Genomic DNA, 24,936 nt, shown 5'->3' with positions numbered 1-24,936 from the left:
AATCCAAAATTACACAGGAGTATTACAGAATTTGTAGTATCTACATATAATGAGTTAAGATCACTAAATCCAAACCATCCGGAATCCCGAATTATAGCTTCCATTAGAATCTTATTGCCATTTCGACTACAACAGTTGTTAATGTCGGCGCAGTGCATTAGCTTTAATCATCTAATTATGCTTATTCAGAATTATGAAAGTCAGTCGGCGATACAGAATAACAATAAAATGTAGGATAGAGGTCAGGGTAATTATGGACGCAATCAGACACAATATGCCCCTGTTCGTAATGTAAATATACAACCTGAAAATAATTCTAATGTCCATAGTTTTAATAATAGAATGAATAGTTATAATAGTACCGATAATCAAACGCAACCTAATCACAGAAATGGAGGTAGGAATGTTAGAAATAGCAACAGGAATTTCAGTAGAAGTAATAATTATCGCCGATTTTCACAAAATCAATTTGCACATGGCAGGAATTCTGTAAATAGGAATCAAAATATGGTAACAGTGCCTAATCGCCAAGGAAGTACTATAGATTGTGGGATACAATGTAACTTAAATGAAGTTATAAATCAACGTAATTTAAACTAGAGTGTGCTGATGTGGGAGGGGTTAAACCCAGGCCGGTAGCCAGCCCAAAGATGTAGGGGGGGCGGCTGAAGTTAGGGGGGCCCGATCCAACCATTTATAATTCATCACCATATTATAGTGCATTTGCAAGCCTACCGTGAAAATTTTAGGGGGGCAGCGAAAATTTAGGGGGGAGGGGTCCCTAGACCCCCCTGGATACGGGCCTGGTTAAACAAATGTCAGCATCGAATACTTCTAATCAATTTTCTGATTGTGAAACTAATTTAAAACTTTTAGATACAAATGTCGTTTATCAATATGTACCAGTTGCCAACTGTTTTTGGAGATTTGATGATGATATGGACGTAAATCTAGGTACCATTGACAAAGATTTTGTCTTTTTAAAAACCTTCTGTACGGCGAGAATTGATATAACAGTTAACGAAATTCCTATTCATGCCCTAATTGATACAGGAGCTACCGTTTCGCTTTTATCATATGCTTTTTGGCGAGAAATTACTAAAGACTACTCGAACCCAAGACTACAGAAAATAGATAATTTGTTATTGGTCGATTATACAGCTAAACATAAGAAGAGAGTGTTAGGTAGAACTCAAATAGACATAGGCATACAAAATTTTAAAATTATGATTCCTATACTAGTTATTAACGAGTTGAATGAAAAAATATTAATTGGGTTAGATTTTTTGACGCAGCTGCGTACCGTACTGGATTTTGAAAATAAAACTTTTACTATAAGAACATTAGATGATGCGATTATTCAAAAACTAATTCCTGCTCAAGATAGTATTGCATCCCAGTGCCAGCCTTTTGGAAATGATGTTTTTAATATTAAACTTAACGAGCTGGAAGAAAATAATGTTATTAATATGATAAATGAGCCGCCAATGATGGAAGATGATGATTTCTTTTATAAGTGTGTAGACGAAATTTTAAATTCATTAAAGTTTGTTGATGAGGAAGTTGCTTCATCATTTAGAGACATACTCTAATAACATAAAAAGGTATTTTCACGTAAACCAGGCTGTTGTAAAGATTTCGTATACACTATTGAAGTAGATATCAAAGACCCCATCGTAACAAAACCATATATTATTCCATACCGTTTTAGAGATGATGTGCGTAAGCAAATAGCTGAAATGTTAGCGCAAGGAATATACGATCTTCCCAGAGTATCCATCTCAATCCATTACATGTAGTGCCCAAAAAGGATGGAAAAAATCTGAGAATTGTAATGGACCTCAGAAAACTGAACTCACACATTAAGTTACAAGTGAGATATTCCCCCGTAGATGAGATCCTTGGTACATTACAAGGTAACACTGTGTTTGGGAATCTGGACTTAGTCATGGCGTATAATCAAGTTTTATTAGATGAAGATTCAAAACCATATACCGCCTTTATGTTTGAAGATCAGCTGTATGAGTACAATCGTGTAGTACTTGGACTGATTAATGGCAGTGCGGCATTAGCATCTTGTCTGAATAAAGTACTGAAACAAGACCTACGCAATAATGTAGTATATTATGCAAATGATATTTTGATTATGGGTAAAACCCCGAAAGATTATTTGAAAAATCTGGATTTAGTTCTCGAGCGATTAGGAAATTTGGTTTAACAGTAAACATTGAAAAGTCTAAATTCTTTCAGAGGTCTATAGAGTTTTTGGGTTACTTAATTGACGCCAATGGAGTGTGTTATAGCGACTCCAAAGTACAAGCAATTAAAGATCTACCAATTCCCACGAATTTAAAAGAAACTCGGCAGGTATTAGGTCTTTTTAATTGGTTTAGGAGATCCATTCCTAAGTTTGCTGAAATTGCCGAACCTTTGTTTTCTATTACGAAGAAAGGAGTACCATGGCGATGTGGAGAGGCACAAGAACAAAGCTTTCAACGTTTAAAAACCTGTATAATGAGAAACATCCGTTTAAACCATCCTGATTATAGTCGTCCTTTTTTTGTTCAGTGCGATGGAGCACTTACAGGCATTTCTGGTATACTTTGGCAACCTGGGATTAATAATAATGAACCATCAGTGCTACATTGTGTAAGTCGGACTCTTAAAAATGCGGAAAAGGCATATACCATCACTGAAATCGAATTATTGGCGGTGCTGTTTTCTTTGCAAAAATTTGCTCCTTACTTAAGTGGATGCCATTTTACCGTTATTACTGACCATAGCTCATTATGCCATTTGAAGAAAATACAGGGATACAATAGTCGTTTGTTAAGATGGTCTTTAGAAATGCAATCCTTTGATTTCGAAGTTAAACATATAAAGGGAATAAATAACGTGCATGTGGATACACTATCCCGATTATTTCCTAGTGAAAACCATCATGTACTATCAATAAATGTCTTCAAAATTTTACAAGAAGAAATTTCCAACATTTCCCTCGACGAATTGCAAAAATCTCAGAGAGAATATGAACCATATGCTAAGATCATTCAACATCTGACTTCATGTCCAGATAAATGTGATTGCCCTCGTTCTTGGAACACCCTGTATCGTATGTCGAATAATGTTTTGGTAATTAAGGATTTTAAATTTGAACATCGAATCAAAATTTGTGTTCCACCTAAATTGGTGCCCCACATATTGAAAGCTTATCATGATGACTTTGGACATTTTGGTTATCTGAAGGTATATTCTCTTATAAATAAATCGTTCTATTGGAAATCATTTAGATCTCAGATTAAAAATTATATTAATGATTGTGAAGAGTGTATGAGGATCAAGCACAACTATCGTTCTATAAATAAACCTATGATGTCCATAATACCTGAACGACCACATTCATTCATCTCCATAGATTTGTACGGACCACTTCCAAGAGCTTCCACTGGCGAAACCTTTTTGCTTACTGTAATGGATATTTTCACCAGATACATAGTAGCATATCCTTTGCGAAGGGCAACTGCATCAGCGATAGTTAACTGTATTTTAAATGTATACATTCCGCATTGCGGTCCTGTTGAACATGTATTATGTGATAATGGTGGACAATTTAGGAGTCATGTGTTCTTACGTGGTATGAATAATGCAGGTATCAAAGTGCATTTCGTGACACCGCATCACCCCAGCAGTTCTGTTGTGGAGAATATTCATCGACATCTAGGAATGTTGTTTCGACATTGTTGTCGTAATAATCATAAGGACTTGATCAAATATGTGACTGAAATCACGTATTTTCTAAACTATTCGGTGTCTGATACCCTTGGAGTGGCGCCTGCCAATATTCACAATGGTACAGATTACGTAGCACCAGTTGAACAACATTTTGGAATTCGACTCGACAATAACAGTGAAATAGATTATTCCCACCTGATAAGCATGATCCATTTACTAAGAGTACAGAAATTTAAAGCTCGAAATTTGAAAATCGAAGAGCAACAATTGGGAAAAGTTAAAATTCAGCCTAAAGATTCGGTATTTGTACGATTACATCCTCAGAGTGACGCTACATTAAAAAGGATATACAAATTTTGTGATTTGTACGCCGGACCTTATTTATGCTCTAAACAACTCAGTCCTAAGGTATTTGAACTTGTGGATATAAAAACGGGAAAAACTTTAGGACTACGGAATGTTGACGAAATTAAGTTATGGCAGCCTACTGAAAGTACTAGAAAACGGTGGTTAGATGTAGTCAAAACTTTAGTTCCTTCTGAGGTCATGACGCAAGCAAATATAAATACCAATTGATAAAAAAAAGTTCATTGTATTAAACTTTGTTATTTTATCGTTGAATTTCCAGAATTATGTATTTTATTTGATGTTTGATGTTTGTGTTTCATGTCTTTTGTAAGTTCTCTCATAATTACTTATGTAAATATTATAAATATTCAAGAATAAAAGATCATAATTTTAATGTAAACGTATGAAGGTAATGACAGATTTATATAAAATAGATGCAACTTATTATATAGAAAGAATAAGATTAATGAATATCAAATTTCTTAATTTTTCAAAGTTTATTAAAGTATTAAATGATAATCCTCAATGTGTTTATATGTTCTAATTTTGTTGCCTTCTGATCCTACCAATATTTAATATTATAAAGATCTTTGTTTGTAATTAATGATGTTTGAACATGAAGGAAACTATCAGTTAGGTTTAATTTTTGAATACCCTCATCGACGATAATTGTAAATCGACGTTCTTTGTATTGATATATATTGATAAATATAAAAATGTGTAATGTTATAATATATTATATATATAAATGGAAGAGTAAAATATTTGTGTTAAAAGTGATATTAAGTATATACGAGGGTTATTCAAAAGGTAGGTACTTTATAATCTTCAACCCAGGGTTCTTTCCTTCATAAAAAAACCATTACGGAAGTCCCGTCCGGACGACATCTACAACGATAACGTTGTATATAGTATTTGCAATCTGTGCCAGCTTATAAAAAGGGATCAGAGGCGAATTATTTGAGCAGTATTATATATAAAGAAAAGAAAGACACACAGAGATATCGAGAGATTATTTTTGTAATCGTTAACTAGAAAAAAGAGAGTTGTTGCTATGGAAATGTAGTAAATAAGTGTGTATGTATGTAGACATCTTGTTAAATATGCAAAAAGTTGATTATGTACGCTTCTCATGGTTGAGTATTAAAAATCAGCTAAGAAAGTGATAAAACGTTTGAATTATTTCGAAGATTACTAAATTTGAACTTACGAACCAGCTTCTAAAATATTGTCAGAACGTTGATACAAATTTCCTTATGTGCATTATCAGGGTTACCCACAAGACGAGACGAGACAGACTACCATAATGATGTACGAGATTAGACAAAGTTCATCCAATAGAAACAGATGCACGTCCTCAAACAAGACATCAAGTTTTACGACACCCTCAACTCTTCTCTATTGCGCAAAGCTAAGGACTGTGTCCTTTAAAATTCCACATGAACAGAATTCAGCATTTCCTTCAAAATATTCCAGTATACGTACTTACTTCGTAATTTTAAAAAAGTAAAAAATGATTCAATGACCCACGGTTATACTCTTTGTCCTAAACTAATGGAAGTGGTGAAATAAGAGAATCTCGAGAAAAACCTCGAACACAATTTTGTCCACCACAAATGCAATAGGCCTAGAATCGAACCAGAGACCTCTGGCACCAGATCGTAATTTACAAATCTAGTTTGAATTTCATCGATTGGCACTTAACTGTAAATGCGTGTAATTAGATACTTACATGAGGAATTTAAAAAATTGTTACTCTAGTGTTTTCTTACTCTGCCGAACGAAGTAAAAGTGTTTCCAAAAGAGTATGAAATCTACACATTGAGAGCTATAAGTTGCTGGACTGTCGCAGTTATTCAGTTCTCAGTTGATTAGTGTAGTAGTAGACGTACGTTATGAAGTGATTCGTGATAATACCTGGTTCATAAATAGGGTTGCTATTCTTTAGAGTAGAAAAAAAGGAAGATTTTACAGTTTGTAGTGGGAGAAGGAAAATATGGAGATATTCAGAATGTACATGTGACAAACACATATTGTTTCACATTGTAACGTGAAATAATTTTAATTGGAAACTGAGGCAGTTTCACTAAAAATAATTCCAACACACAGAACACAAAAAGTGTATTACAACTCCTGATGTGAGCTCATGTACTTTGGATTCCACGTTAAGTTATAGGTTCTCGTCTCATATAGTCTTCGTACTGAAAGAACGCTAAATGCAAACAACTTTTTTTATCCTTACATTTATTATTTTTGCCGTTTAGTATTTTAGAAATTGACATAAACTACACTGTCAGAGTTTATCTTATTAATAATTCATATTAAAAAGTTAATCTTTTTGATCTCATTTACTGTATTATAGTGGTAAAATAATGTAGAATATGATAAGTGCTGTATTTTTGCTGCATTTCAGTTTTTCTCAGTATGTAAAATAAATTAATAAATTTATTATTATTATTATTATTATTATTATTATTATTATTATTTTCGCTTTAACTTATAAAAATTTTTAAAATTGTACAGGATTATAATTACATTTATTTATTAAGAAACCGGAAGAAGAAAACAAGAATAACACAGAACATGCCAGAAAAACGTTTAACTTACGGGAAACGCATAAGATCTGGCAGCCCTATTCGTGAATAATAGGTGGTACATGAACAATATTTTTGTAAGAAAAAATTATTATGTAATGGATTTAAACCTTGTTGCGTGTGTTCCTACTTCAAAATTAGCGGTTACATGACCACAATAATGAAATATTTTAAAATGAAAAAATACTAATCTATAGTATTTTTTTTTAAAAAAAAAGTATAATATTTCCGGATTTAATAACTTATCATCCAAAAACATTTGTAACATAGTATGTTCAACTGTGCTTAAAAGATACAATAATGACCCTGCGTACGTCATCTTCGATGCGAGCGGTCCTGGGTTCGATTCCCAGTGGGGATATTCGGTGGAAAAGTGTTAAAGCTTTTTAATGCCAGCCATCCTGAGTGAGGTTTACCTGAGTTTTCCTCATTCACACCAGGTAAATGCCGGGATGGTACGTAACATACAGGACCCAGGCCGCTTCCTTCCTTCTCTTTCCTCAGATAGTGTGATCGCCTATGAACAGAACCCCTCATGCGTGACGGGCTAACATGGTCATAGACACCGAAAGTCCAGGAAATCTAATTCCTAATCCTAATCCTAAAAGATTAGATTATGTGCATTGAGAATGACGAAGAACACTTGATTGCGTAACCTAACTCAGTGGCGCCCCCCCCCCTTATGTCCATGACGCACCTCCCCAATTGTCTATCCATAGGTGTTCTTCCATGAAAAAAAATCTTTTCGATTAATTTTTACACCCCTTCAAACATATTTATATAGGTTTTTACCCCCCAATATTTCAATGACGCAGTTTGCGTCATAGCCCCCCCCCCCTCTTTGTGGGCAGCCCTGCCTAACTTCGTGCTATGATACAACTTACAGTATAATGATTTCATAGTTTCGTACTTCATAATTAATTTCAAATGCATTTTTTGTCAAGTTTACCTTGTAGAAACAGCTTACATAAAACAGGGGCCCTTAGAATTAATTTACAATTCAAATCATAATTCAAAGATTTTCTAGACTTCTTGTGTTTGAGTTTCTCAACTTTATTGAACGTGTATATACCTTGCAAATACCTGCGTGAGAAATCGTCACACGTTCTTTTTATGTATATAGGGCTAACGTTAGATTAAAAAAAAATAGAAAGAAAGCAATTAAAACCCCGTATTATGGCAAAAATTGCACAAGGTCAGAACCAAAATGACAAGTGAAAAAACGAGCGTAATTGGTGGGAGCCGCCTAAGCATCAAAAGTTATCTTCACCGCAGGGACGTTCTGTACAGTTGCTTTGGATGTTTCGTAAGAGTTTACCGAAGAACGTGGTTTACCTTGCGGGAAAGTTGGTTCGTCCGGAACTGGAAAAATGACGTATTCTTTCTCTGAATGTGATGTAGAAGCTGACCCGTGGTAACCTTGGTGGCTCAGTGTGTGGAGTGTTGCGAAGGAAAGAGCACCGCCATGTCGCCTGTCGCACCGGCGCTTGCGATCATGTGCCTGCTTTTGCACGCTACAGGTAAGAGTATCGCTATTATTTTATTTTACTTTAGATAATCAAATATAATTAATCGTATTATATTTTAGAGGAACCTTTTCACTAACTAAAGAAGCGAAATTCACAATGAAACATGCAACAGGAATATTAATTCGATTTTCCTAGTGTTGGGTGTTAACAAGTTCTTAAGAATGGAAGTTTCAGAAAATGTGTGTGGGAGGGGAAGATGTCACAGCTCATCTCTGGCGCAAGGTATCCCTGGTTTGGTCCCAGTACGTGTGAGCTTATGGTGAACAACACTATATCCGTAGGTTTTCTCGCAGTTTTCCTATTTCCTTCCACATTCTCAATTCCCAATTACTTTATAATCATTCACTTTCAATACGTATCCATCTTTCTTAGCCTAAAAGTCATAATCATGAGATGTTAAACTTGAAATATAAATTAATTTCATTTCAGAAAATTAATGTGTAAAAGATCTCAGTGTAGAATTCCCGGTCCCCAGGGGCAGCTTTAGGATTTTAATTTTAGATAGGCTCACTCCCTCGATTATGGCTACATATACAGATTTGATTGGTTAATGACAGTAGGAAATTACTTTTATAGTAGGGGTTGATGTTTTTTGTTACATAATTAAGTACCATTAATATAAATAGATGGAAAATATATTCACTCTTTATTGTATCTTTTAGCATTTATATATTTTTCAAAATTTTTGGGTAGACCCGTGCCTACCCGGCCTACCCGCTAGAGCCGCCACTGCCAGTTCCCACTATTTTTAATAGTTTCTGCTAATTTGGGATTACGGGTTTCGGGAAGAACCATTGAATATGATAATTTCTGTAATATTATCAGCGTATGTATGTATGTATCAGTTGATAGCTCCCGTTGAGCTAAACAAATTGGCATACTTGACATAAATGGTCATGCTTAGTTTTCGATTAAATCGCCCCAAAATTTTTTTTCTTAACATGAAATATTATGCTACATACAGTACGAAAACCACGTTACTCATTAAGGTGAAAGTGATAGTGAAATATACGGTCAAACCTTTCATTTTGATAGTAGTTAGACGAAAGTAGGCTACATACTATCGTAAATTTTATATAATATAAAATTATTTCTAACTTTAATTTGTGTGTGTGCTTTTTTAACTGACATCGATTGGAATAGAAATGAAACTTTTTATATAATAATGAACACAAATTATAGTAATATTTTTCTTTTTCTGTTGACATGTTTTTATGAAGCATTTTTTTCATCAGCTGGTAAATTAGTTTTAAGTATTGATATTATCGCTATAGAATTGAAGAACTTTCGAACTGTTGTTTACTTTATGCCTTACTCTCCTGCTTGGTCTGTATTTTTTTTAATCCTCCACTTTGTGCATACTAGTAGTATAGTAATGAAAAGTTGTACTATGAATTTCCCAATCTAATTTTGAACAAAGGGAGCAGTGAAAAGAATCACTTATAACATAGCTTAGTGCTCAATCAAAGGAAGTGAAAAAAATTGTTCTTTACATGGATTCAGCACTTATTTAAATGTAGGCTACATGTGCCATGATACTATTTGAAGTTCATTGCAAAAGCTTACGCAACAGTGACGATGCCAGAGAAATAAGGGACGTTGTTCATGTATAAATTATCTACTTTTCATGCACAAAATTAGTTGCAAGCTGTTTTTTTAATCAATATTCTTTGTTTCTCTCACGACTCTTAGAATTTCAACATCGCAATTCGTAAATGAGATCTTTAAGTTTAACGTCCCACGATTACGCCCTTTAGGCTAAGGGAGACGAATGATTAAGGCAAGTGAATGATGAGGGAATCATTGGTGGAATGAGAATGTGGGAGGAAAGGGAGTAAACGAAGAAAACCATGGAACGAATCTATCCACCGCAAACCTACTTGACAGTGGATTGAACCAGGGACCCCAGGCACCAGAGGTAAACGCTCTATCAACTTAACCACCGTGCCCTGAACGTAATTTACAACATTAAGTTCATACCAAAAGAAGTTTTGAAATTGAGCAGACCAATTTTGACTTCAATGTCAAAATTTAGAAAAGCATGCAGGTACAAATATACTGGAGCAAAAATAATTTTAGTTCAGTGGTGAATTCAATAAAAATTCTCACTATGGAGGTTATATGAACCCCTTCAGTGAAAAAAAGAAATGTAAATATAATTACCTCTGTGCATTGAACATATTGCAGAGTTTAAAAATTTATCCAGTGGAAGTTTGTCTTCTCCGATTTGTTCATGATTTTTTTCTGCTAATGGCTATTGAGAAATCTCCAATAAATAAAATTTGCACACAATATGGACCAAAACTTTCTGGGTTTCTCCTAAGAAGAAGAATGTTCTGTTAGTTCTTAACGCAATTCTTACAGACAATTTGGGACACATTGGGTAGGTTGCAGGAATAATATTTTTAAACTTAAAATACAGTCGAACAATATAATTAGTTAGCGGACTGGAAATGTGTGTAGTAATGATAAAGTTCCGAAGTAGCACCACAAAATATTGCTTTCCATTAAATTAAATTAGAAAAAGAAAAACTAAATTACCCACATAAAAATAAGCAAAGTAAATACCTATATAGAATAGTGGATACCACTTGTATTTATTATGTCGTTAATCCGAGCCTTGATTCTCTCCCTTTTAACAATGTACTCGTTGATTTTGATACACATAATAATATTCTAAGCTGAAAAGTATAAAGAAGTAGGGGCAGAGTGGGTCAGTGATAAAGCGCTTACCTCTGGTGCGTGTGGTTCTTGGTTCGATCCCCGGCGAAGTAAGTTTGTGGTGGACAATACCGAGACCTTGTGTTTCCTCGGGGTACTCCCGTTTCCTCCCACATTCTAATTCTATCAATTGTTCTTTCATCATGCACGTACCTTAATCATCCGTCTTCCTTAGCCTTAAGGGCATAATTGTTGGACGTTAAATTAAAATATTTCATTTTCAATATAAAAAGTAGTAAATAACAATGAAAGTTTAAAATCCTCCAATGGTACTTTCAGAGGAAGAGTGTGGTTATCCTATTGATTCGCTCTGTTAATTAATACTATAATTTAATAAGAAGCTTCAATTTAATGTAAACATGGTATGATACGTTAAACAAACTCAAGAGCACATCCAAATCATGTAAATAATGCTCAACTAGGTAGTCTGAATTGTTTAAATCCGTTAGAAAAATTTAAAAAGAACAGAAGATGGATTGATGGAAAATTATAGGAATTGAGTGATATTGTTGCGAGTGAGCGAGGTTGTAATTGAGTGATATTGTTGCTATAGATAAACCGAAGAAACAAGTTAATAAACTGTATCGAAGTGAAATAAAAAAAAAATTAAACGAAATCTTTAAGTTTTACGTCCCACGGTTAGGCTAAAGGAGACGGTGATGATGAGAGAAATGGTGGAATGAAGAAAGTGGGAGGAAACGGGAGAACCATGAGAAAACCCACAAGCACGGTGTTTGTCCACCACAAAGTGCACACGGCGCGAGCTGGAATTGAACCAGGAACCCCAAGCACCGGAGGCGAACGCTCTACCACTGAGCCACCGCGCCCCCTACCCTCAAGTAAAGTCATGCCTTCCATCTTCAGCATAAAAGTGGGAACTAGCCAATTACCAACGATGGCCCTACGTTGGAATTGATTGCTTTGCCGAGTATTAGCCAACAAACTCAATTGCCAAAGTAATGCCTACGAAAGAAGTAGGATTGGAGTTCGAGATTGCAGCTGTTGGATAAATGAGGGTAAATTATTGGTTGGCCAACATATACTTCAAATTACATGGACCAGTTAATTTTAAACTGTATTTTTGTTATTCCCAATTCCCAACGTTTGACAGTAGACTTCCGAAGTATGCGACTTATACTGAAACTTGAAGTAGTACATCTGTAACTACTGGTTATTCAATGAGATCAAAGATAGAACATGTTCCTCGGATGCTGAATTCATATCAAAAAGCCATTAGTCACTATCCTTTATTTCTTTTATTATATGGCAATAAAAGAACTTGAAAGCGATAATTTGAACCACATCCTGATAGAATAGAGAGTTAAGAGATGTATCAGTTCCAGAAAACCGTTTGTCGTTATCTATTACCATTTCTGTTCTATGATGATAAATATTGAGGCCTGAAATGGTTAATTTGAACCACCCTCGGTTTGAATAGAGGGTTAATAAAGGAGATGGAATCTATTCATAGGAAGATGACTTTTTTCTCTCTCTCTCTCTCTCTATGGGAATCACTATTGAAATCGAAGTTGTAGTAAATTTAAATTACTTTCGATTTTGGTAAAGTGTTGCAGGTAGTCATCTTATGTCGTCTTGAAACGCTGAATCGTTTGCAAGAAACCATGTCTCGCTGTCTGTTGCGGTTTTCATTCTATGACGATAAACGTCGAAACCAGAAGTGGCTAATTTCAACCATTTCTAGTTTGAATAGAAAGTTAATGGACAAGATAAAATATAAGTGTTTGGATGTTGAATTAGTTGCAAAAACACCGCTTTTCGATTTATTTTACCGTCTTTGCTCTGATATATGTCAATGGACGGACAAAGCCATTCTATAAGATTTCTGGCACATGCATAGCATAGTTTGGATGTCTAGGAAGCGTCAAAATGCAAATAGGCATTTAGAAAATATGCAGGAGCAATGTTATATCAACATCCCACCGTAGCAAAGTGAATAAGAGGAGTTTGGAATGCTGTGTTAAAATAATATTAGTACCTGCGAAACCTTTTGTTTTTTAACTCGTTGATTTATAAGTAGAATTGTCTTTTTGGTTTCCTTGAAATAAACTGGATTTTTAATTATGTGATTTTCTTCATTTCTTCGTCAATTCTAGTTAAATGTTCTTGTTTTTTTTTTTTAATAAATTTGCATTATAGTAAAGATATATATATATATATATATATATATATACAGTAATTTTATTTTCAGGAAGTAAGACATTTAAATAGATTTGAAAAATAAATCGGTAAAATAAAACCATTAAAATTCTAATTAATTGCAAAGAAAGCAGGATAAGAATTTTCCATATACTAAAAAAATGTCGGGTCGATATTCAATATCGTTAATATGTTATACATTTTAATAGTTACTTCTTCGAGTTAATGATTAGAAACAATGAGATTCATTTCAAAAAATAAATAAATAACGTTACTCATGAGTGCCCTGTAGAAAGTGTTTATTTTATTCAATAGTTGAGGACTTACACAGTGTACTCATTCTGAGTTTTCCTAAATCGTTATCTTTAATAATCATACGTGCATAAGTAACGAAATGAATTTTATTGAGTTTGAAACGTTGATATTTAAATAAAGCAAATTGTGGATACAAAAATATATTATTTATTACATTCTAGATTAGTGCGTGTTTGTATCATTTCACTTTATTATTTTTGATTTTGCCTTTGGTGATATTTCCATGCTAACAATAGCAGTAGAAAAAATATGAAGTCATAAGTCCTTCAGATAGATTAAGGAACTTGCACTGAGGTTCCCACACATTGTTATATAACACTTAAATGATTCTTTTATTTTACTTAGTGATTTTGTATATATATTTAAAGCAGATAATTTCCCTTTTTATTGTCAAGTATTTGACACGTGTACAATTGGTAATTGCTAACAGCATTGAGGTGAAAGACAGTCAAGAAATCGCTACTTCTTGCTTTTCAAAATGGATTATAATTAATCACTATTAATGAGATTTTAATATCTACTTCCGTAATAAACAATGATAAGTTCTCGTGTCTATTTGCCGCCTGAGAAATCAGGCACCAAAGTAATATGAAATTAAAAAAAAAAAAAAAAAAAAAAAATAGGAGTCAGTCCATTTAAAGGAAACTTGAAGCAGCACGAAATGCAGTATACTTCTGATAAGCACTAGTCTTCTAGACGTAACGCCGGTACCAAATATACAAGTGAGGCACAAATCTATATAATCCTATAACTGACATATTTATAGCGTACGGTGTCTACATTTATTTAGTTAGTTTAGATAGACGTATGTATAAGTTGCTGAGAGGGACCACTAAACTCAAAATCCAATTCAGTTATCATCGAGTTTGGACACTCCATCTTCAATTATGTATTTATCATTCATTTGCTCAACCTAACGAAAGAAATGTTTTCCTTTACTCTGATCTTAACAAAATTTAACACACTAAGAATACAGAATACAACTTATCACGTCAAATTCGTTCAATATATATTAATAAGGAAAAATACAGTTCCATATATTTTAAAGGAATTTTGGTTTACCAAAATATCCCTTATGCATTTACTCTATCTGTCTGTAGAAGACACAAAATCTCAAGATCTACCTGATGGATCATACCAGTTTTGGCCAGAATGTAGAGAGTTAAAAGTTCCGAATCGTCTATGTTGCTGCATGTAATCCATCCAGTAGATCTCAAGATATAGACAATCAAAAATCGGATATCCATGTACTCTTATGGGAGTACTTATGGATATTATCATGGCCGCCTGCAGCGGGAGCAAAAACGGAACGGTTGCCCCTTCTGGATTTTCGAAGAATGTTCGCTTCTTGGAAATGCACATCAAAACTATCAATTTGCTCTCATTTATACAGGGTGCGGAAAAAGTCCCGAAACGGTCCAATATCTCGCGAAGTATAAAGATCAGCAGAACAAAAATAACACGTGTTAAATAGTATTTTTTTAAAAAAAAAAAAAAAAAAAAGCTATCCAATGATACCAAACTCAACCCCCTATCATCACCCACTTCGGGGGTACGGAAGGTAACTTTAAAATTTTAAATAGGAACATTCTTCCTATTTTTTATTGCACATTTGGATTCTCCAAAAAAAAGTGACTGTGATTTTACCCATAATTGAAAACAGTGCTTTCACGGATGGCACTTGAATCGACACACAAAAAAGGCGGTGAACCAGAACATTACGAAAATGCGAATTGTCAGTCCCGTGCTCTGAGCCGTGCGGTTAGTATATTATGTTGCGAAGTCAGAGGTTCTGGGTTCGATCCCCATACAAGGCGGTCTTTTATTTCTCCAAATAAATCCCATACGTTTTAACTTTAATTAGTAGTTTCTTGAAGTTACATAGAACACAAATTTCGATAATTGTCTTGCATACTAGCTTTACGAACTGGTTCTTAGTAATAGGGTTAGAGTTCATAGGGTTACTTACAACAAAAATAAACCATTTTTGTCGCCATTTGTATTTTCTTGCAAATTACTAAATATGGACAAATACGTTATTTTTATCGAAGTTAAAATGTATGAATTCATTATTTGAGTATTAAAAAATCACATAAAAAATGTTACTCCGCGCGGGAATCAAACTCACTACCTCTGATTCCGCAGTCCAGTATGCTAACCGTATGGCCATAGAGTACAACACCGAGAGGCCACATTTTCATAATGTTTTACCGCCCCCTTTTTTGTGTGTCGATTCAAATGTCATCCGTAAAGGCACTGTTTTCAATTTGGGGTCAAATCACTATCATTTTTTCCGGAGAATTCAAATGTGCAATAAAAAAATGTGAGTTTCCATTTAAAATTTTAAAGTTATCCCCTACCCCGGAAACGGGTGTTATTTTTGTTTTGCTGATCTGTACATTTCGCGAGATATTGGACCGTTCTGGGACTTTTTCCGCAGCCTATATTTATATTGAATACTGTAGTACTAAGTTCATTTATTGTAGTTAATAAGGATAAGTGCGTTAATAATATATATATTTTTTTAATATGATGTCTCATATTATATGCACCCGTACATCAAAGCGTGTGTGTATTTGCAACCAGTGTTTCTTCCAGACATGTTTTTTCGTGGGCACTGCCCTTCCCGGAGCTCTGAGAGTGCCCCCAAGGAGCTCTGAGAGCCCAAAATAATACGTCTGTAATATAGTAATAAATAGAATAGTACCGTGTGAAAATAATATGTACCCCTCGGAATACTAAATGTGAACCCTCGGGATATTTTTTTCTGAAAGAAACACTGTTTGCGACTGTGCCTGTGTGTCGGTCTTTTACCCCCTTGGAAAAATCCTACTGGAGTTCCTAAATATTATCCTTGCTTCATAGACTACCCGCAGTGTTGCTAAGGTTAACGGGTTACCATAATGCTTAGGATGCAAAATGCTAATCTGTCCGCGGAACAACATCGTAAGAACCCTTTCCGAGGAAATCGCAAATTTTGATTTCTAGCCTCCGGTAAATTATTACTAGTTTATGAGTTGAAAAGAAAATTCTAAAATCCCCGTAGAGAATCTTATAAATCCTTAGGTTTAATATTTGGTATGAATACGTTGAACAGTATAGCCTCCACGTGAATATATATGAATAGATATGGACGAACAGATGGACAGATATCCAAAAATACGTTGTAGTGACTATGAAACGTCTAAAGCCATTGAAATCTCGAATTCAATTCTTTTCACGATTAATCTTACTTCTTTTCTAATTGCATTCACCAACAATGATTTTGTTAAACGTACAACTTCAACTGTATGTTATGGATTTCCATCTGCTGATTTCCAAAGTCAAGTCAGCAATTTTCTATCACTCGCCGTTTCTTTATAAAATTATCTCTTTTAAAACAAAATACACGTTTTCATGAAGGAAATCACAAACTTTCACTAAGGAAATTACACGTACCCTTAATTACAAGTACCCTTAGATTCGTGGTACCTAATGGTTTGTACAGTACAAAATTGTTTCCAGAATAAATCAGGGCTTCAAATCACACCACACATATAATATTTGTCACGATTCACAAATTCGGGAGAAATTTGGGAATTTTTCAGAGATTTTCCTGAAAAAGGTATTTCCTATAATTTGAGCGCTCTTAGCGAAATCCAGGTTCCAGATAGTACAAATATGAAAAGAAAATAATATCAACAAATTAGTTCCAATTGGTTGATTACTGAATGAAATTTCTAGTTTCACGCTTCACGTTTATGCCCTATAGGTTAAGTGAGCCGGATCGGCTGAATGGTCATGTGTAAGAAACGCCACAACCACTAGAAAACACACGGACACGATGTTGTCCACCACAAACTCAATACCTTGGGATCGAATCAGGGACAACTCGTACCAGTAGTGAGCGCCTCACCACTGATCCACCGTCTCCTCTGATAATGAACGTTTGTGATAGATCGTGATCAGCAATCTATACAATATTCTGTTTTAGTGAGTGAAGCTATATATAAACGGGTCTTTTTCGGGTTAGGCTTTACTCATTTTACGACTTGTTTTCTCATTTTACCTATTTATTTTCTTTGCACAGGTGTAGCACCCTCTCATCAGCCTTGGATACGTGCCCAATGTATATCCGCATATGAAAGTGGTTCTGACCTTTGCATCCTGTCCACCTCCACACAAATCCACTCTAGATTTATTATTTATCCTCCGAAAATTCTGCGCTTTATATCGTCCACCAATCTTTTTCGTACTCCCGCTTAAAATTGTATGCAGGATTGAATCCAAGAACGTTATGCACACAGCGTTTACAGAAGTGTCATATCGAGAGACGTCATTTCGGAAGAGCAATTGCCTTGTCCGTGCCCCGGAGTTGAGGAATACGTATATTTTAATCAATAGTATACTAATCCAATATAAATAAATGTACTAATAAAAAAGATGTGGAATTTTTGTGTCGGTGGAGAATATTGCCCCCCCCCCCTTCCCCACCAAGTAAAATCTGAAATAACGCTGTTGGTCGTATCCAGACCAGGATAAGCTACTCTATTTTGTTATCAGTATGCTATTACCTATGAAATATTTGCTATTTCTCCGACCTATCTTGTATACTTATTTTTTGTCCAAATTACAAGGTCAGCCAACTACTGTTCGTCTTCCATCTTCTTTTGATACACGACAGGCAGAGCCGTAGCGAGAGATTTCGGCGTCCGGGGCGAAGTAGAATTCGGCGCCCACGACACTCACCTTACCAAGTATGTTTTTAGACATAAAGAAGCAGATGTTGTTGTTACGCTACATTGAATTTTTATCAAGCTGCTTGGACAAACCATTGCAACAGCCGAAAGCAATCATTATGTATTCTTTTACAAATAAGAGCTGTTTTCAAGAAGCTTATTTTGGACTTTTTGTTAAAACTTGACAAAACTACTGTCGGTTGTATATAAATCTACTTGGAGAACAGTTATGTATATTTACAACTATTTACAATTTCATACTATAGATAAGAAATGAAATTTCAATACATTAGAAACTACGTGCTTATAAAATGTTCGAAATGGATGAGAGCATTAATTTCCAGTAATAATTGTAAACTTTTGTAACTTTATTCTGTATGTGAACCACACAAATAGCATTTTAATTTCAATTCTTGTACGGTAAAAATATTTTGTGAAATGTAACGGAAATTCAGAAAGAGCCTTCTTTGTAAAAGAATAACACAACTTTATACATACGCACAAAAAAATATTTTGGAGATACAAGTATTTGATCGAGTAATTATCCCAATAAATTCATTCCGAGTAATTATCCCTATTAATTCATTCAAATTGGAAGCATTTTATATGACAATAGGATAAAAAAAAAATAATACTTGTAGTGATCAACCTGAAAAAGACAAAATTCATTTGGTTAAGTTCTGATCCCTTAAGCTTCTATTTTATAACTGCCTCAAGTTCGAATATGTTATTATTTCCCTTCTTTACCTTCATTTTTTAATACTCCTGTATAAACAGCAGCTTGCGTGTGTCTCTTCACTCCTCTTATTTTCATACCTTCATTCTCACCATCGTGATTAATCCGATTGGGTAGAAAAACGGATTAACCAAACAAATTCATAACCATGAAAAGTTGAGCACGTATTTCATACTTTGACTGTTTCTGATTTTGAAAATGCTCCTGCGTACACTAAGTCATTACTTGACACCAGTGGCGTATTTATGGGGGGGGCTTCCGGGCTTAAGCCCCCCCCCCGAAATTTTACTTACTATAGTAAAGTATATGAAATATCTTGCAGAATTTTCACATTTTCAGGCAAAGCCCTCCCCGAAAGTTAGCAAAGCCCCCCCCGAAAGAAAATCGTAAATACGCCACTGCTTGACACGTTGTATATCGCATTGTCTTTAACTAATTATATATAATAACTTTTGTTAAGTATTAAGTACAAGCTTGTTGTGACTCTTATTAAAATGTTTGAGTTGCGAGCAAAGCGAGCATGAAAATTTTTACCTAATCTATTTCTTTGCAAACCGAAAACAATATTGATTTAATAGGGCAACAATAATTTTTCGGGGCGACGCGACGTTTATTAATTTCCAACACTTTTCTTGTCTTCTTACCCCTCTTGCTATCAGCGCCCGGGTGACCGACCTGCTCGACCCCCTTGCCCCCAGCTAGGGCTCTGAGACAAGCGAAATCAATATTTGGAGTGGCGCTGGCATATTTTAGATGTACACGAAGATTTTTTTTTTCGTTAAATATAATGTATGAAGCATATGAACCTAACTAGAAAGTGTCTGGTTAATATACAATACCAAAACACTGAATATAGGCCTATTCAGTGTCAGATCTAGACTGAGGCTGCAGGGCCTAGTCACCAGTTTTTTTGAAAACGAAATCTTTGAGTTTTACGTCCCATGGTTATGCCGGTGAGGCTAAAGGAGACGGTGATGATGAGTAATGAATGAAATGGTCGAATGAAGAAAGTGGGAGGACACGGGAGAACCCCGAGGAAACCCACGCACACGGTGTTTGTCCATCACAAAGTTCACTTGGCGGGGGCTGGGATCGAACCTGGGACCCCAAGCACCAGAGGTGAACGCTCTGCCACTGAGCCACCGTGGCCCCACCAGTTTTTTGAGAGACAAAAGAAATTGAAGTATTATATATTTTTGAAGTTTGTACCAACTGTTACTTTCTATTCTTTATTGGAAAAGTTTTGAAACATTAGATATTCCTAATTCCTGTTAACGAAATGCGTAGATAGATTTCAAAATAAATGATTTGCGTAAACTCGCGACATACCTATCATCATGATTGGCAAAAATCATGGTTTTTATTGAATTTTTTTTAAGGTTTTTTGTTTAAACCCTTTTTTTTTGTTTAAACAATTTACTCTATATAATTATATTACATACGGACAGAAATAAGTTTAAGTTTGTTTCGCCTTGATGTTAGTATGTAACAACGGGGTTATGTTGCAAGGGGTCACATAAGCTTAAAACGGTATCCAAACCAGTTCCCGGCTTAAATCCGAGAGAAATTGTCCTTCATTTGGACTCGAAACCGGGACTAATTGGCCACAAATGCGATGAGTCTATCTACCACTCACGAAGAACTCCTGATAAAAATACGTTGCACTGATCTTTACATACTTGTTAATATAATTATCAAGAGTCATTTTAGGGCGAAAAGATAAACAGTTGCACAAGTGAAATCATTATACAGAATTACATATAAATCGGGAAACTCTTGCCTTAGCCATTGGGAAAATCCTGTTATTACTTTAAATGCAAAGCAATAAGGGAAAAATCCGGTTATTGCTTTGCATGTAAAATTTTAAAATCAACGTGTCATAATCAGTAAGCTAAAACTGAGGTATTAAAGTACAAATTTAGTATGTAGATATTATTAAATAAAATTAAAGACCAACCTAAGCTACTGTTGGAAGGCACGTAGGCAGTCGATAAATTTTGTCAATTTCTATCAATATATTTAAGCAACCTTTGCTTCTTTATAAAACAACAGGCATTCAGGCATGCAGAAATATACAATTTGGTTTCGTTTGGTATGTTTAGACTTAACATCTTTATGTAATACCGAGGTTATCAAGAAGAAGACTTTCGCTTAAAGTGACATCCGAACCGCTACTTGGTTTACACTTAAAAGAAGGGTTGTGGTTCGACCGAGAATTGAACATGGGACACCTTGATTAAAAGGTGAAAAGGAGATAAAACGAATGCAGATGGTCTGATATTGGAAACGTCACCATGAAGTTCACATGATTTAAAGCATTTTTCGTTTTTGGGGGTTTAAACCAGTTTTTTTATTTTTTTATTTTTTATTTAATCACTTGGTTTAAACCAGCCAACCCTGCCTATCAGTCCAGGTTCTGGCTGTCTCCTTCCCCATTTTTACTTTTAGATCCGCCACTGAATATATTCATCCTTTCACGTTGCAATATCATCATTAAAATATTACGTTAAATAATAGTTGGCAACTATGTGCAAGCACGTACGTGCAGCTTCTCCTTGCAATGCTAAAGTAGGGCGAGAAATTTTCTTTTTTCATTCTATATGCGTTCAGGTCATCCGGCGAAAGAGAAAGTAAAAAAGAGCAAATAAAAATAAAATTGCTTGGAGGAAGAACATTTCACGTAAGAAGGAAAAAAAGGGGCTCCTACTCTCGCTCAAGAAATAAAGATAACTACTTTATCTAAATAAACACACAATTATTCAGTTCCAAGGTCACAAAGGTGAAATTCTCTCATGTGTGGCTTTTAGTTTTTTTTTTTTTTTTTGTCTTGGTATCCTATTGAAAAATAACTATTTCTTTAGTTTTTCATCACAATGAAAATATGATTTCACAATCAGAATGATTCCAAATTACATATAGAGAAACATTTTTTAAAAATAATAATAAGACCGGAATAAATTATCTTATTTGTTGCGTCAAGATTCAAACCGCGGAACAGCAATTGACAACAAAGAAAATCCAACAATAAACAGTGAAGTATGACGTACTTCAACCTTAAGTTAATTTGAGAAATGTCACCTTGTGAAGGGTCAATAATAATTAAATCAAATTGCAAGAGATTAATCTTGAAGCCAACAATATGATGACAAATCTAATCGAGAATATTTCAACGGCTAGATAAATCATTACATTCTCTTATCTCCTATACCCAAAATTATGCGTTGGAATACAGAACACAGGGTTTTTTGGAAGAGCAATTAGAGATACTATAATACTGCATAACTACAAATAAATGGTGGAAGTTCAAAGGAAGACGAAAGAAATACATCTACATAGTACATACTGGTTATAAATTATTGACTCAGAAAACACATTTAGTCAGGTAAATTGGGTTGGAGTGGAAAGATCGGAAGCTCATAAGAATCTTAAATTAGAACTAGACCTGCATCAGGGAAATGTTATAATAAGGAAGCTGGAACATAACAGATATATCCTGGTACTGAAATCGATAACGAGGATTTCAAACACTGATTTTGCTGCAGCAATATAGTGTAATGGAACTTCTGAGTTCGTGCCGACCTGTCAGTGATTATAGAATGTCTCACGGTGATTCAGTGGTAAAGCGCTTACCTTTGGTGCGAAGGGTTCCTGGTTCGATCCCATGTTATGTAAGTCTGTCCGTTGGTTATCTCGGGGTACTCTCGTTTTCTTCAACATCATCATTCTACCAATTTTCTCATAAACATTCACTTTAATTAAGCATCTCCTTTACTTAAAGGGCATAACCGTGGGACGTACAAGACAAGATTTCATTGTTTTAGAATACTATTATTTCTACTGATTAATAATAATAATAATAATAATAATAATAATAATAATAATAATAATAATAATAATAGGTAAGAATAAGGAACGTTTCTTGAGTCACGTACGTTTATGAAATAAACAAATAATTATCCTAACCATCCCTTCCTTTTAAAATTATTTAAAACCAGCAGAAATGCCCACTCTTCGCACAGGAAAAATAAGGTATAACAAATACAAACCAGGGAATTTCAATATTGTAGACATTATTTCCCCTTCTTCGCCCTCTTGAGAGCTGAATTTAAAACAATTCTCAGTCAAACTTTTACATACCGAATTTCACCTCGAACTTAAACGAACTGGACACACACACACAAAAAAAAGAAAAAGAAAAAGAAAAAGAAAAGAAAACAAGTATTCGTTCTTCGCAGAAAATAATAAGATTAATGCAAAAGAATTCAAGTACTTCAAAGATATGCAATATGAGCAACAGGGAAAAGGGTTCGGTTGCCTACCTGAGAGGCAGTATGGTTTCATTGTATAATCTCGATAAATAAAATAAATAGTTCTGAGTGACTAACTGATCAACATTAGGCCAGACTACTTAAACTGGAAACTTCAAGATTTGTACAACATAGATTCGTGATGTAATGTACCACTAAGGAAAGATTTCTGGAATTTTAGCGTGGAAGGCGGGAGGGTTAGGGGTAATTATTACGAGTGTCCATATATCGGAATCTATTAAGGTTAGAAATATGAAATTTGATATTTGAACTTCTCACTTAAAATAATCAAAAACGTTTCCTATAGAAGGAAAGAAGCCGTGTAACGTGCGTTCCTGTCACCACGGCATGGCGCGTCCTCAGGTTGCGGATCGAGGAGAAGGCCTCTAGATATAGAGGTTAGCTGCGAATATACTGAATAAGCAGTCGCGGACAGACGACTAGGAGTGGTCCTCCAGCTTGGAAGTTTGGGTAGGGCTAACAACCTCATCCTGTAAAAAAAGGCACTTGTTCAGAAATATTCACAAAAGCCTCGGACAAGGACTGAAAACTTGCAACGACGTCAGCAAAAGAAAATGGACATGAGATTTGAAACATGGAATATTAGGAGTCTTTATAGGGCAGGCGCGTTAAAATCCGTAACGAGTGAGTTAGAGAAATACAGGATGGACGTAGTAGGAGTTCAGGAAGTTAGGTGGGAAGGAAATGGATCTGTGAATTTCGGAAATTTTACGTTCTTTTACGGGCAAGGAAATAAAAATCACCAGTTAGGAACAGGGTTTTTCGTTCACAAATGAATATTACCAGCAATTAAACGGGCTGAATTTGTTAGTGACAGACAGACTCTCTTTTATTACTCTTAAGGGACGGTGGTGTGATATTATTCTTTTAAATGTACATGCCCCAACTGAAGATAAGGATGACGATATAAAAGACAGTTTTTACGAAGAAGTGGAACGGACATTTGACCAACTAAATATAAGACTTTTGATAAAGTGGATACTTTCAAATATTTAGGATCAATATTAACAGACGAAAATCATATTCACGAAGAAATTAAATGTCGACTAAAAGCAGGGAGTTCGTGCCACTATTCGGTTCAAAATCTCTTGTCGTCGCGAATTCTGTCGAGAAATTTGAAACTTAAAATATACAAAACTATAATCATGCCTGTTGTTCTGTATGGTTGCGAAACATGGTCGCTTACTCTGAGGGAAGAACATAGACTGAAAGAATTTGAGAACAAGATCCTCAGACGAATATTCGGACCCAAGAGGAACGGGAATGGGGAATGGCGGAAACTTCATAACGAGGAACTACATAATTTATATGGTTTACCCAACATTGTTAGGGTCGTCAAGTCTATTACCTGACCAGGATATTAGTGCGGTTTTTCGTGGAGGGCGCTAGTGTAGTGTTTACATCAGTTTCTAGGTAAGCGCGGTGGGACAGGGGAACGGAGAGCGTCACTCTGCAGTGTATCCAACGATTTTCAAAAGTTGCAGTTTACATGTTATAAGTAGCCTAATCTGTTTCGCTTAATAAAGAACTCCATAAATTATATAGTTGTTATTGAATGCAGTAATGGTAATTCCTGCAGTAATGCAGATGTATTGTGGATAATGGCATATGCATGGAAATTAACAATTTAAGAACAAGATAGCATACAAGTGAGTTTCTACCGTGTATTAAGCAGATTATATATAAAAAAAATTGATTACGTTTTATTTGATTTCATTATAAAACAGTAGAAACCTGTAAAACTCAGTAATAAGATGT

At 34.8% G+C, this 24,936-nt stretch overlaps 1 protein-coding gene across 1 annotated transcript in view; it reads left to right on the top strand.

The window, feature by feature from the left end:
* Nucleotides 1–8,073: 8,073 nt before the first annotated feature.
* LOC145686006 (inactive pancreatic lipase-related protein 1-like) overlaps nt 8,074–24,936 on the top strand; it is a 133,070-nt gene continuing 116,207 nt past the window's right edge. The window contains exon 1 of the mRNA XM_081758841.1: nt 8,074–8,194. Coding sequence (XP_081614967.1) covers nt 8,140–8,194 — 55 coding nt within the window. The 5' untranslated portion in view covers nt 8,074–8,139. The remainder of the gene's footprint in view (nt 8,195–24,936) is intronic.

Source organism: Thermobia domestica, chromosome 5 (assembly GCF_964235325.1).
Source record: "Thermobia domestica chromosome 5, izTheDome1.hap1.1, whole genome shotgun sequence".
Taxonomy (NCBI): Eukaryota; Metazoa; Arthropoda; class Insecta; order Zygentoma; family Lepismatidae; genus Thermobia; species Thermobia domestica.
The sequence above is the reverse complement of the archived record's forward strand: the minus strand, read 5'-3'. Positions and strand labels throughout refer to the sequence as shown.